Source organism: Rhododendron vialii, chromosome 2a (assembly GCF_030253575.1).
Source record: "Rhododendron vialii isolate Sample 1 chromosome 2a, ASM3025357v1".
Lineage (NCBI taxonomy): Eukaryota > Viridiplantae > Streptophyta > Magnoliopsida > Ericales > Ericaceae > Rhododendron > Rhododendron vialii.
In genome coordinates, this window is record NC_080558.1 from 24,443,938 (window position 1) to 24,459,576 (window position 15,639).

General features: G+C 36.8%; 1 protein-coding gene across 2 annotated transcripts; it reads right to left on the minus strand.

The window, feature by feature from the left end:
• Positions 1 to 438: 438 nt before the first annotated feature.
• On the minus strand, positions 439 to 14,712 carry LOC131315837 (lysine-specific demethylase JMJ29-like). 2 transcript variants are annotated; one of them, XM_058345049.1, is made up of 19 exons: positions 14,511 to 14,711; positions 14,349 to 14,405; positions 13,727 to 13,792; positions 13,049 to 13,357; positions 12,881 to 12,946; positions 12,748 to 12,810; positions 12,215 to 12,277; positions 11,990 to 12,108; positions 9,967 to 10,066; positions 9,677 to 9,818; positions 8,847 to 8,910; positions 8,130 to 8,769; positions 5,768 to 6,097; positions 4,240 to 4,725; positions 3,880 to 3,952; positions 3,711 to 3,796; positions 2,030 to 2,149; positions 1,103 to 1,164; positions 439 to 767 (listed from the first exon to the last, which is right to left on the minus strand). In XM_058345049.1, the coding sequence occupies exons 1-19, from the start codon at positions 14,604 to 14,606 to the stop codon at positions 719 to 721; spliced, it is 2,991 nt and encodes a 996-aa protein (XP_058201032.1). In that variant the 5' UTR covers positions 14,607 to 14,711; the 3' UTR covers positions 439 to 718. The 2 variants fall into 2 exon arrangements, with proteins under 2 accessions (XP_058201032.1, XP_058201033.1); XM_058345050.1 differs by lacking the exon at positions 13,727 to 13,792 and having other exon boundaries at positions 439 to 782; positions 14,511 to 14,712.
• Between the last annotated feature and the right edge of the window lie 927 nt (positions 14,713 to 15,639).

Here is a 15,639-nt window from a genome sequence, read left to right on the forward strand (position 1 = left end):
TTATTATGATTCCCCTAGTATGAGTGATAATCAAAATGGCTCAAAATGCTACTCTAAGGAGTATTGGTGTGCATAACCCCAGTAAAACTATGGGTTCACCCATTTAGTGTACACCAAATGTACACCACATTTCACAAGAACCCCAAACCCACACAAATGATGGAGCCACTCTATTTGTTTAAAATCCACACAAATGACAGGCTTTAGGCATACATGAGGGGGGCAACAAAGAAAAGAAGGGGGAGCGAATATATTTTCACGGACCAATGATTATTTTAGCCCCTCATATAGAAAGGAAAAAATGTTGCTCACCTGTTACTGAAGTACACAAAAACCAACTCTTATTTTCCTAGTAAAATGATTAATGGGTAATTTGCAAACTTATCATTTCAAATTCCTCATTTCTTCCCATTCTAATTGAAACATCACTTCAAATTAGAGTCAAAAGGTAACTTATTTCACGCAACAGAAGGCATGGAATCTGGAATTATAGGCAAAAGGGAGAGGCATGGCCTAGTTTGTGCATATTTAACTTGTAGCCCAAGAGCCAGAGAGGCACAAGTGGTCTCTTGAAGACTGGACTTACAACTGTGACAAATTGCATAACAGTCGAAAACATGCATTACCAAAACAAAACAGAAGCCCATTTCAAAAATTTCCATTCTCCATGATTCTACTTGCATCTTCAAAAATTCCAAGCGAACTTTTTTCCCGAAAATCAGATGCACTGTGCACGATTTCCGCACCTGGAAGCCTTAGTGGCCACCCTGAAACAGGAGAAGCTGTATTAGTATTTAGTCCTCCATCAAAAGTGATCCAATGAAAAGATAATAAAGAGTAGTGATATACAAAGAGAAATAGATACATCGAATAATGTGACTGAATGATGTAAAACACAAACTTTTGTAAGGATTGTTTCCCCACTTTAAACAACCCACACTGCTTTCAAGAAACACGAGATTGATAACATGAAAATTAGTCAAATATAGTAATGTCAAGACAAATTGGCAATTGTGACTTTCGAAAATATATTGAAGCGAAAAAAAAAACATAATCGAATCTACCAATGAATGTGATACAAATGCCCTTGACAATGACTTACTTTTTAGGCATCTCCAGTCCAGATACTGCTAGACTAATAGCATGAAGAGCCATTTTCTTTACCTATTCACAATTAAAAGAGAGAATCAAGAGAGCAAAAACATGGACATCATTGATAGCATCGCAATCCTAGAAAAAAAAAAAAAAAACAAGGAAAAATGTAGCAAGAGCAAGCAAGCAAATAGTGGTGGCGTCACCAGAGGTGACAACAGATAATTCTAAAGGTGATTAAAGTTTACCAAAGGTTTTGATTGACAAACACGCCAAATACTACAATATGACTCGGTCTATAATTGATACCCATGAAATTTTGTGGGGCAAATGCAAAATCATAGTGGAAGTCACTTATTGTTATCACAATACTACAAATCTGATAAAAGAGAGAATAAATAGCAGCAAATGCTATATAAGGTTCAGACTAAAGATATTGATCTATTGCAATGACTCTTGTGATATATTACGAAGCATCTTTCCTGGTAATGCTTCTGTAAAAATGTTCCTGTTGACAGACAACTATGCCTAACTTGATAATTATGTAACCAGATTTTTTTAGAAATTATGGAAAACTGCTCCAGAACAAGAAATACACTGAAATAGAAAACAGCTTTTGCACAAAACAAAAAGAACCCTCAAATGGAAAACATGTTGGGATGTTAGATGAGGTCCATTTGTCTACTTTTTTCTTACAAAAAGCAAGCAAATCAAGAAAACGAGCAGTACTAGAAAGTTAATGCATAGAATTGGTACGAAAGATAACTTGGTCCAATTTACATATGCAGAATCAATTCATCAAAAACTCAAGGAGAATCGCTAAACATATGCAAAACTGTAGCATTCCCATATACGTTGACATGCATATACACAGAATCCATATCACAATGCAGAAAAAAAAGGAGGTGGGTGAGGGGAGGAACAGACGACATTCTACCTCCAACTTGTCTTCCTTGGCCCTGTGATTTTCAGGGAGCAAACGAAACTCCTCCGTCAGACGAATGCACTCATTTACATTTTCAGGTGAGACAAAATCATGTGCAACTTTGATGCATGACTGCAGAGAAACAAGAGTAAAAACAACAGCTTAATCACTAGACAAATATGTCCGTAGTTTTTACTTAGCCAATTCTGGACTTGATATGGGAACTAAACATTAAAAGGCTTTTTTACGTTGCGAATTCCGTGGCAGATCTCATGCTTTTATAGATTTCAAACCATGCAAGAGGAGCCATACGTCACCGCAATCAAACACTTGTAAATGCTAAAATGTCTTTAAGCTATTGTGAAATCGTAGAAGTACAATAGATCAATACTAACACAAAACAACTAGTTGTGATGCACTACCAATTAAACCAATACCCATTAAGAATGTATGCAACGAAATCTACAATCATAAAAACAAAGATTCAATTCAGAGGTAAATTATAAAATAAAAAAATTTAAAAAAAAAAACCATGCAACCCTCAAAACGCTACTATGTTTGGATAGGTTTTTGAGAATTTTTGAGTTTAGAATAATGAATGGAGAGAAATAGAGTAATGATTGGAGATAGAGGCAAAGAGTGGAGAGAGATAGAGAGAGAAATGAGAATAAAGATTAGAGAGTAGAGAGAAATTAAAGTAATGCTTGAAAGTAGGGAAGAGTAATGATTGGAGATAGAGGCAACGAGTGGAGAGAGATAGAGAGAGAAATGAGAATAAAGATTAGAGAGTAAAGAGAAATTAGAGTAATGCTTGAAAGTAGGGATAATGAGTGTTTTTGAGTTGAAAAATTTTTTTCAAGTTCCCATCCAAACAAAGCATTAAATTTTGCAAAGAACTACAATAAGGTAAGTAATGCTGATGTACTTAAAGCTAAAACGGTAAATGGTAAATGCCACATCATACACTAATGATGGAGTGTAAAATCATAGTAGCAATGATATTTCTGCATGTCCACTTCTGTTTCGCTTCTAACATATGTGTGTCACACACACACAGTGTGTGCTGGCATGTGCTGTTGGTCTAAAGACTATGTCTTAACAATAAAGTTCTTGGCTATGTAGCACAAACTCCTTGCGGGAGGTCACATAGCACTGTTGGACACGTGTTGGACATGGAGACTACTCTCCCGACAGTGTCCAATAGACACTCAAATGAGACAATTTCTCCTTTTTTCTCAACTTTTTCTGCTTGGACACTAAAGAGACGCTTCTAGGGACACTTGCGGGACACGCTAGGGTTGTTGAATGAAATAGTGGGCTCTAGTCAAAGCTTAAGACTGTCGTTCATTTGTATTATAATAGATGATTGATGATAATGACAAATGTGAAATAATGAAACACTTTTTGTTCGATTAATTTTGTGGATATCTTAGTGAGAAATGATGTATCAGAATTAGAGCACAAATAAATTCTTTTATAGTAATTAGAGGAATAGTTTGTACCTCCATTATTGTTCTTAAACATCAAGTACGTAACAAAAATATATTTTGTATTATTTTAACTTGTCGCCAACTTATCGTGTCCTCTAACCTGTGGTTGGATCAAAATCGCATCCTTCTCGGTGCTACTTAATCCAACAAAGAAGCCACTTCGAGCTTATAACCTCTTAACCAGCTAAAATATCTTAAATTACCTTCAAATTCCTAACTTGATGAGGACAGCCAGCAGGAATAAAAACTGCATCTCCGAGATTTTGCACAAAAGTCCATGGTTCAATTCCTACACAAAAGCATCCAGTAAACAAGAATGATCACAAAGCCATCATATATCACTTGCTTGAAGGTAATAAATGACGAACTAACCATATTCCTCCTTCAACTTTCTTTTATGCTCAAGGGTCAGGTAAAAAGACTGATCATGAATTGGGTGAACAACCTGTGTCAGGGACATATAAATATCAAATCAGAGGTTTCAAAAATGTCACTACACTTGGGTGATCTCTGATAAATAATGAGCATGCCTGTGTGACATTAGCATACAATGAAATAAAACATTCATTGGTTCTACTTTGAACAGGTAGCTACTACTTTTATGGCCCCAAAGGAAATCGTAAAAAATACTTTTAACCAGGAGAATAATATTGCTTAAGACGGAAAATCCAAGGCATTAGTTATATGCTTGAAAAACTGTGTAGCTCCACTTATTATTGGACAAGTATTAACCTGCTGCACCGGAGAACAATAGAAGTGCCTGAATTCCCTGTAGTGCTCTTTAAGATATTTCTGCAGCTTTGGAACATCTTGTCTCCTGAAAATATCCCAAACAGCACCTCCAGCTTCATGATCAAGCCCTTCTCCAGCAAGATAACTTTGGCATTCTTCAACATTGTTGCTTTCTCCCTCGATTTCAGTTTCTCCACTGCCAACCTCTGCTCTCAGTTTCTTAGAGTTGCTTCCAAAATTTACTTGGGCTGTGCCTTTCTTCCCCTTTCTTTGAGGACCACTTCTTGTCATTCTATTTGGTTTAGCCACATCAATCTTTTCTTTTGATGGCAAACCAGAATCAGCCATTTTCTTTTCTCCCCTTTCAGTATGGAACTTAAAAATTTCCCTCTGATCTTGGGAATAATGCTTCTTTTTCAACTTCTGTATGTTGGAAAGATGTTCCGGTTTAAGAGTCACTGCTTTAGCATGTGTCAAAATATTCACCTGAAACAGTACATCATAAAATTTTATGGTCTTCCATAAGGGAACAAAACTGATGGCAGAAGGAACTTCTACAAACAACCTATGCGGACGCATTAAAGAATTTGGAAGTCAAGTATGCCTGGCTCAAACTTAATGATGGTGATGCACACATTCAGTTTGGTCATTTCCGAGAATCCCAACGTAATATCACCTGTGAATTTTCTACAAGATGGGCACAAGATTATTAGGTGCACACGATCCAAGCGCCAAAAAAGATAAGAAAATAATTTGAACGAATGTCACGGAAACTGTGAATTTTCTACAAGATGGGCACAAGATTATTAGGTGCACACGATCCAAGCGCCAAAAAAGATAAGAAAATAATTTGAACGAATGTCACGGAAACTGCAACTTTATCCATATTATGAAACACATGACCGTTGAGGATTGTTAGAAATACGATATCCAAAGCCATTGAGGATGAGGAAGGAGTGGATCAGTGGATATAATCCGGACAATGATCCTGCCATAGTATATCGCAAAGGCAGCCAAGGATTGATCAAACTGTATAACTTCAGTGTGGCCCCCAGTCATAACCCAACGTATTGGAATCCACCAGGTGGCACCAACCTTGCCATCAAGGGAACCTTTTTGGCCCCTCCCAAAAAGACGAACACAAGAAGAAGAAAATGAAAATGGGCAGAAAGGAACACTAGGGAGTTTCCCTGCAACAAAGTTAGAGATCCTCACTTCAAATTGCAGATTTCCTTGTTGATCCAGAGTGGTATCAGGCTCCTAATAGTTTCCTTTCTCTTCTATTATACTGCAAAACTATCATAGTATATTGAATGACAATAAACAAAAGATCCATAGAGTATATATCAACATAGATGTGGAAGTGACACATATAAACACTTGCAAATAGACGGAGACATAGTGTGCGCGATTGTCTCAGAATGATTTTCACCTAGGACAAGCCAGTCCAAGGTTTGAGTTTAGCTGTTTTACAGACAGCAGCTATGCTGCCAAGACTAAAGATTACAGTAGCAGACACAAATCGTACCGCATCAGACATATCACAGTGAAGCTTGGTCACAGAGTCCCCACGCCCTAGCTCCTGGGCAACCCCATAAGCAATATATGTTTTCGGCCCCAAGTCTGGCTTCAAACTATTTTCTGGCAATTTGACAGCAACATTAAGAAATCCCCTATTAGGATGTGAATATTCCTTGAAGGGCAAGCAATTGATAAACTCGGCACCATGACGAGGTAAGAGTTCCTCAAAGGAATTAACTGGAGGCCAATCTTTCAATTTAAGAATGTTAGGCCACAAATCTTTGCCGAATCGACCCTCAGAATATCCACTGAAGAACTGGTGAATATTAATCTCTACCTGCAGTTCATACCAATAGTGGATCAACAATCAAATTCATTCAGCAATTGGATAACAATTAGGAGCCGGGGGGGGGGGGGGGGGGGGGGGGGGGTGGGGGGTGGTTGTTATCAATCACATGAAAACACCATCATCATCATGTGAAACATCTAAACGAATTAAAAGTGGAACAAGAGCACTCGTGCGAACAAATTTCTGCTTCTTTATCTTCGAGTATTATCTGTATTTAATCCCGCTAATGGGGAGCAGATTCTAACACAAGTCACTGATTTGGAAAAAAAAATAGTTGTGCCATGCATAATAGAAAAACGTAGTCAAGCAGCTTTAGGAGAGAGAAAAGGACAGAAAAAGAAATGAAAAATTAACCTTTTGATATTGGAAGACTCAAAAAAGTCTTCTAACATCATTTCTCAGTCCAATTTTAATAGACAGAGGGATAAGAAATCCAGCGCCTTCACATTCAAATCATGAATGTTGGGAATCCATATTTTCCGAGAAGACACTGCTTCTGCGAATTCGAATTCAAGGGTGGTAAAAAAAATTGGGAGGAGTTTAAAAATAGGTCTACTGCCAATATCAATTTCAGATATCCCATAGTTAGCAGCTCAAGCTCCGTATGCAGCGTCAATTTCGTCACTACCATTAAACTCACTCATAAAAATCGTCACTATAAGCAACATGAAATAAAAAGGCAACAAAAAAAGAAGTAAATGAGGAATAAAGAACAACACGATGTAGACTCAACTGGAGAAAATGGAAGGCTAAACGAATAGGCATTGTTGGCTTGGTTTCAACATCTGGTAGAGTAGGGGAAGGCCATACAGCTTCTCATTATGTAACTCTAAGGCTTAATTGTTAAATTTGGCCTAAGCTTGCTATGCACCCCCCCCCCCCCCCCCCCCCCCCCCCCCCCGAGGAGACCTTTCTTATTCACCTCAACTCCTCTTTTATTTTTTATTCAATCTACCTTTTATGCATTTAAATGTGTCTTCAAGGTGTCATCACCATGTCCTTTATGTCAGCATGTCCGAAATGTGTCCCTCGTGTCCTAAATGAGTCCTTAGTGTGTCACTGAGTCCATAATTCAAAAAATAATTTCGAACATCTTTTCGCGTATCCTGTGTCCCAGACACATCCCACACTAATGCAACATATTGCCCTGTTTCCTAGGTCCTGAATAATCTGAAAACATGTAAGGAGTAAACAGAGAATGTGAAACGACAGTTACCGCTCGAATGAAACATATTCATCTCTTCTCTTCCCCTGCAAAATGCACTCTCTTCTTTCAATATTTGATCAATTGAATCATAGCACATTTTCATTCCATTCCATCACAATATTGCGCCCCATCATGGCCCTAACTTAGTATTGAAAACTAAAAAAAAATTAGTAGAGAATCGGTCAATGCAGTTGTTAGGCCATTAGTATTTTTATGTTCTTGGGTAGCATTGAATTCATTGCTTTGGGCCCCATACGTTACTTCAGTGGCTGCAATGTAACCATAATTTCAACCTCAGAAAGCTGACATACCATGAAAAACAAATTGACATCCTTCAACGTTTAAAGGAATACAAAAGTCATTGAATAGTTACAATACTAGAGAATGTATTACTAATCAACTTAATCAACAACAAAATTCAAACTACTATTGCGTTGCATGAGTCCCATTCAAACTACTTAAGTGAATGGTCACCATATTCTTCTGTCTAATGTATTTGCTTTTGTATCTTTTTATATGGACATAAATTTCCCGGTTTGAATTGTTAAGCTTTCTCTTGGAGTAGCTTTGCCATTTTTCCCTCTGTAACATTACACAATCATGACAACCTAACTAACGGATACCTCACACTAAAAATAGTAAGTTAAATTTTTTAAAAGAAGTTTCAAGAAAACCTAATGGACAGGGAACATCTTTGCAGTAACTTAGATGTCAATGGTTTTTCAGGTCACTGCTTCTCATGCATAGAGATACATAATTCGATGCCCAAACTATAGAATAAGTCGATAACATTTTATCAAATCCAAAACTGACCTCAGTCCAATCCAAGCAATCAATGGCTACAACATCCAAATGTTTAGAATGCTTGGTATGCTTCATCTGTCTGAATGCACGCCACATGACCATGGGCTCCCAACTCAGACCAGTGCTATGTTCAAGCACATTGCTCACTATCACTGGCTCACCTTTGATCCAGTGCTGCTGGAAATGCCTCAAGTCACCATGCTTTATGTCTCTAGCATCAGGCCAGTATAAATAGTTGTCACTAGAATTTCCACGAGAAGCTGCTTTTCTCGACTTACCACTACCCAAGTCAATATCACCTTTTGAATTGAAACAGGAGCACCATTGTTGGGGCTTTCTACCTCCCGGCTCTTGATAAAGTTTGTGCCTTTTAGCTAGATCTTCGGCTTTGACAACCAGGTCTGAAACCCACTTTTGAGAAAACATACACCTCAACTCTAGTATGCCACTACCACAGCCTTCCAATTTCTCTGGAGCGCACAGAATGCTACCATCTTCCTTTGCTTTCCACTCATAATCTGACTTTTCATTATCTATGGCTCCCCGCAAGTGACCATCACGAATCTCCCGGCAACAAGCAAGGCAAAGGTCGTAAGAACATTCGGGACAGCTTCTGTGGAAGTCTACAATAGAAGTTTTACAGTAGTTGCTGCATAAAACAAGTCATATTACTAGCTGTTGAAAAATCAATAAACATTAAGCATTAAAATAATTCATGAGACAAACCAATACGCGCGCTCCTTGTTCTCGCAAGCTGCCTTTTGTATCTCTATTGCTTCAGGTAATAACCCTGGAAAATTAAACATCCAATTACCTAATAGGTAGATAATAAAGCTGTGTCTCCAAACCATTTGGAACATAAAAACTCTATTTGGGTCATTGGATTTGAAAAGTTTTGGATTGTAATACAAATACCGAATAACAAGAGTTAAAGCAACTACAAAGAAGCATCAGTCACTTGAAAATTTTCTTCTACTGATCATTAGTAAATTTCTCAATTTTTTGTTGAAAAGAGAATATAAGCTTTAGTTAGTAATATACAATAAGTAGCCAAAGCAGGGTAACCATCTTCAAACACTTAATAAAGAAATTGAATTAAGATAAATGAAGTGGGAAAGGCAACTTAACAGTACTGTTTAAAAAAAAAAATAGAATAGCAATTACTGCAAGTTTATATCCTTTCCAGGGTGCAAAGTGAATAAGTTCCACATAATGACACAGGGTAGATGAGTTGGTAAGGAAGTCCTGTGTTTAACCCCTCTTAACCCTCTTGAGGTCACAACTGCACAAGATAACCATTGTTCTCATGGGTCTTGACTTTGCCCGGTCTATGTTGGTGGGGGGACATACGTAGACTGGGGGTTTTCCCAAGGAAACAAACAGATAAATAAACAGACATAAAAGTTAAACAAACTAAACAAGTTCCAAATCTATCTTTTGTTAAATGTCAAACGTTTTGCTCATCTTTAGTCAGCAATCAGCATAGCAATCTCTAGATAACTTCATGCAGTTGCTAGGAAAAATATTGCACAGTTCATCCGACACGAAACCAAAACCTTGTATCTTGGCCTCAAGTCCTTTCTCCATCACTTGCTCTTGATTGAATTCTTTCAGAAATGGTACAAGTGCATGTAGCAAATACAAGAAGTGGCAAACTCTTTCAGCTTCACTAATCTTGACTTCTGAACTGTTCAACTCCTACAGCAAGCCATAGAGAGAAAATAATAATCTTTTTGAGTTCAAATATCTACAACAGAATCCAGTAAGCCATAAAATGCAGAGTATAAAATGTCTGCAGCAGAAGAAGCTAAGTTTCAAGCCATGAACGGCAGCTAGAGAAACTGACTTTAAGATATGCATCTGAACGCAAGCATGCTTTGCAATTACAATTTCCACGACAAACAGGGCATGCCTCAGCAATTGCCTCCTCTTTTGTATCGGGGTACCTACAAGCATGAAAAATTAACATCAATCACACAGCAATTATCAGGTGGCATTGTTGACCTCTTCTTGTTAAATAGCTTTTTTCTTGTTCAGCAGAAAAGCTAAAAGCTAGTTTGGCAGGTTCGAAATAAACAAAAATGGTTAAAGCAAAAAAGCTACTCCCTCTGTCCCATAATGTTTGTCCGGCCCGCAAAACAAGGACGTACAATAATACAACTTTTGTGAGAAAAATTCAATTTTTTTTCAACAGCTCACTAGATATTAATGAATTCTTTTCATTTATGAAAAAATGTTTGAATTTTTTCTTGAAAGAAATGCATTATTTTTGAGTTCTCGTTTTGCAAACCGGACAAACATTTTGAGATGAAGGTAGCAACACGCCATTAAATGCCCACTACTAAAAAAATTTAAAATTTAGGGAGCAAAAAGAAGCAAGCATTTGTGTTTTCTTTTTACTTGATAAAGCAAAAAAAAACGCCAGACAAAGGCAAGCCATATGAGGTTTACCCTCAAGTCATAGAACTCAGGTATTTGTCGCAAAAAACTTATTAAGCTTCTGAACAGACCCTGAGATAGCATATCTGATTGCTTCAAAACTAAGCTGCACAGTAAATACGTAAGTTTACACAACTAGCTTAGCCTTGATTAAGACCAGCTCACATAGTTTTGCCTCATCACTAGAGTACACAGTACAAATAGTAGGCCGCGGACTTATGCTCTTTAGTCATTCAGTCGGGCAGAACCAGGTTACAAAATTTGCGGTTCTTTGTAATAGCTTCACATATCAGTTTGGCTAGTCAAGGTCAAGAAGTGTTTTTGTACTAAGATATTTTGAATCAAAAAAGGAAGAAAAATAACAGCTACTGTGTTGCCAGTGAGTCAAACTTCATAAAAGACATAAATTCAAAGTGATTGAAACTCAAAATTAGGCTTTTGTTGATTCAAACTGAGTATCCCCTGTACTTTACGGACAACCATAACGTCTACATCCAAGGAAGGCTCTAAATTACAGGTTTAAGGGAATCACTAAGTATTTCTTCGAAGTATATAAATAAATAAATAAATCAAGCTCTCTTATGTAAAATCTAATCTTTGTTGATCTCAGAATTTCCCAACATGGAACACATGCATTCATCCAAATTAATAGCAGTAACAAATCACAGCTGATAATCGTGAAAACCATATCAAAAAAACAAAAACAAAAAGGTTATCCTTAAAGACCTCACTAGCATTTTAGAATGAAAGATAGGTAAAAAAATATATATCACAATGGTTAGAGCAACCATAACTTCGAAGCTACACCATCGGACGTCACACTCACGGCACAGGTACTTCAATCGTGTTTAAATTGCCAATAAAAAACTTGTTTTAAATTAAACAAAATAAAACAAATGAAGCCATGTAATAGGCCATAGTATCTGATTGTTCTCAAGAATAAGTACGTATCTTCTTGAAACTAACCAAAGCACTTCAAATTGTTACGCAACTCAAAAATCTTCAATCCATGTAAGGTGAAAGCTGGAAAAAAAAATATTAATGTGAAATCAATATCATAAAGGGGTACAAAAATCTCTTGTTATCTCAATAAGAATCAAACAAAAACAATAAAAATTCCAGGACGAATCATTCGTAACCTAAGGCATTGGTAAGCATGAAGTTCTTACTGAAGTACTCAGTTTTCACTAACTAAAATCTGATTTCTGACATTGAAAAACAAACTAACAGAAACAACCTATATAGCGTACATAAGAAAAATCACAACCATTAGTAACAATGAAAATTGCACCCAATTGAGAAAGAAAACAAACAAAACTTATATACACAGCAGGCACGGATAAAAAACTCCAACAGAAATACAATAATGATCAGAGTGGCAAGCAAAGTCCAATCATTGAAAAAACAAATGTGGGCATAGAAGTCAATACCAGTTCTCTAAACAGGGAATACAGAAACGCTTCGTTTTGCACTTGAGGCACCGAACAACTCGTCCTTTGTCGTTCCTCTGGCACTGATGACACATCCACGACGGCTCAATAATATTACCCTGTGGACCAAAAATCAGAAATCGAACACAACGACCAACAAATACACAGATAAGAGAAGTTTCTGGGGGAAAACGATAGAGAAACTTATTGCGGAAGTTCACTTACATCTGCATCTCGCTTCTCCCCACGTTTCACTGGAAGCTCTCCTTTTACTTGTTTTGTGGTTCCCTGATGACCCAAAAACCAGAAATAAGTAACGATGACCAATAATTATGCAGAATCGCAGATAACAGCATCTCCAATCATTCACCAAATGCCTCATCAAATTCAAATTTGGTGAGGAAGAGACTAGAAATAGGCTCTAACCCTTTCACCAAATTGATATCAAATCAATGGAGAAGCTAATATTTCACCAAATCAATGGAGAAACAAGCTATCATGAGACATTTGAAAGAGTAAGGATCGGAGCATTCAATTCTCTCATCACAAAAAAAAAAAGAAGGTTAAAATAAACTTTGGGCAATTTCGAATTTTCTTGTAAAGATTCTGATGAAATCCCAGTAGACTGTTCCATATCAAATCAAACTTTTTAAACAATTTTTCAGTCAAATTGGGTGGAAGAAAAGAGTGAGAATAGAAGGGCCTAGGAAATAATTTCGGAAAGAAGTAGAGAAACAAAAAGAGGGAAAATCTCTTACATTCTCATTTCCCTTCACCCCAAACTTCACATGAACTTCTTCTTTCAGTTCTTTCACAGTACCCTGTTGACCCCCAATTCAGAAATACAACACAGAGAAAAACAATTACACAAATAAAGTGAAGTTTCCTCACATTCGCATTGCACAGCTTTTCCCCACACTTCAATGGAGGCTCAAGTTTCACTCCTTTTGTGTTTCCCTATAGAAACCGAAAATCAAAAAACAAACACAGAACAATGACTCCACAAAAAACCGCAACATTTCCTGATATGTGACGAAACATGGAAGGAATTTCCCTCACATTCTTATTCCGCTGCTTTTTCCCACCCTTCAACAGAGGCTCATGTTTTACTCCTTTCACATTATCCCGTTCAAGCAAAAAATTCACTCGTTTTGCATGACCCGATTCAACCAAAAACTTCACTTGTTTTGCTTCACCCTGTTCAGCCTTGAACAAAGAAGGCTCTTGTTTCATTACTTGTTTTGAAGGCCTAAGGGAATAACAAGTAGCCCTGGTTCTACAATAGTGGTCTTCCCGCCTTTCCATGGCTTCAGTTTCCATATGAGGAATTTCCTTCACTTTCTTATCTAGCTGTTTTTTGGTGTTGCCCTATTGAACAAAGAATAAGATATCAAACAATTAGATTAGAAATCAAACATGGAAATTTTCAACTCCGGCATAACTTTTAAACTAAATGAAGCTCTCTCTCAGTTTTATACTTCAAACGTTAGTAAAAATTATTATAAGGACAGGAAAATGTCAACCGATTGGAGCATTCAATTCTTCCATCACAAAAAGGTAAACCATTTTGAAATGATTTTTACAAAAACTCTTTGGACTGTTCAATGTTCCATATCATCAAGGCTTTAGACCAGATTTTTACCCAAATTGGATGAAAGAAAAGAGTAACGATGGGAGATGGCCTACGTGAAGTTTCTGGGGGAAAAAGAGAGAAAACAAGTAGGCAAGTTCCCTTACATTCTCATCTAGCTCCCCTTTCCCAGCCTTCGATGGAGGCTCATGTTTCCCATCTTTTGTGCTCCCCTGAGGAACCCAAAATCAAAATACAAACACACACAACAGCAACAACGCAAATAATGGGAACTTTATTAGTGTGTGTGTGTGTGTGTGGAAGAACAAAGAAACTTATGAGAAATTTCCCTCACACTGACATATTGATGCTTTTTCCCCGCAAAATAGATATCAAACATCTCAACGAAAAAATATCGAAAAAGTCTAGGAAAACCCCTTTAAAATACAACCCCGGACACGGTTGTATGTGGGTGTTTTACATTCCCCTGTCCGGAACCGTTATACATAAATGAATCCATATGCATCAAACGGTTCCGGACAAGGTTGTGTCTAGAGTTAAGGAGTGTTTGTCAAATTGCTCAAAACAAAAATTTGGATAAAAAATCTGTTAAATTAATTCTGTTAATCATAGGATAGAATAAGAATATGTACGCTCATATCTATTTCCCTTTCAGTTTTCATCTTAAATACAAGATGCAAAAATGGCATTTACGTAGCCAAAATAATAATTAAAAAAGAAAAGAAAAAGACAACAGCAACCCCACAAAGAATGAGAAATTTTCCTCACATTCTCAAATTGATTATTTCTCCCACACTTCAATTGAGGCTCCTGTTTCACATTCCCCTGTCATGCCCAAAATAAAAATCAGAAATAAAACACCTAGGGGTGGGGGGGAAGAGGTTAAAAAATCAATCAAAGAAATCGCCAAACCGAAAGAGAGTATCTCACAATATCGGCATCTAGATTCATGACTCGTTTCGAAGGCCTAAGAGAATAACTAGTACCCCTGGTTAAACCACAGTGATCTCCCGCTTCAGTTTCCATATTTTACTGTTACGATTTTCTGGGCCGCCAAACAAAACAGAAAGGTCGGGAGAAAATCCTCAGCAGAGGAACATTCTTTTGTAGTGGAGTACTCGCTTCGATTAATACTGGAGTACTATAAAAAAGTCACCAGTAGCACTTTTCCAGGGCGAATTCGAAAAGTCCCGCCGGAAAACAGAGGGCGGTGGGAATTTGAAAAGTCCCGCTTTTTTTTCTTTTTCTTTTTCTGGCGCTACTGGATGGTCAGGGATCGATGGATGATGGATTGATTTAACTGCCTTGGTGCTATGATGCACCAAGGGTGCTCCGGATATAAGAGCTCGTTCCAAAAAATTTCTTAAAAAATAAACAGTTTATTTTATATTTTTAAATTCAAAAATAACATAAATGAAAAATATTTTTTTATTTTTTTTTGCACCGTATAAAAAATCTTGATGAGATCTATCAAACAAGATTCATATTGGTAGAAAAATTATTTGCGTAAACATATTATTTTTGAGCTTAAAATTGTATTCTTAAAAAATAAATATTTATTTAAAAAGGTGTTCTGGAACGAGGCCTAAGACCATCCACAGTGTATAATCAAAAGCTAATTGCTTTAAAAGTTAACAAAATTGATGCAAAAAATGACTCACAATGGTATAATCAAATTTGGCAACATCTTTAGAAATAATCAATTGTGCTTTGTTTGGATTGGAATTCGAAAAAAAATTTGAAAAATAGTAAGCGTAATAAGTGGAGAGAGATAGAAAGAGAAATGTTGAAAAGTAAGAAGAATCTATGAGGAATTTTTTGAAAAATTCTTTTTAAATTACAAAGAGAACAAAACACAAATTTTGAGCTTTGGATAACCAAAACTAACAACATTTTTCAATAATCAAAATTTGTGGACTCCACATCACATAAGTTAGCTAGTTCCAAAATTTGTATAAACACGTGTTTCAACTGGTATTTTCTTCTTTTCTTTTTCTCCACTCTATACTTCTTCACTTCACCCACAAACTGTCTCTCTTTCTTTCTCTCCAAAAGTGAA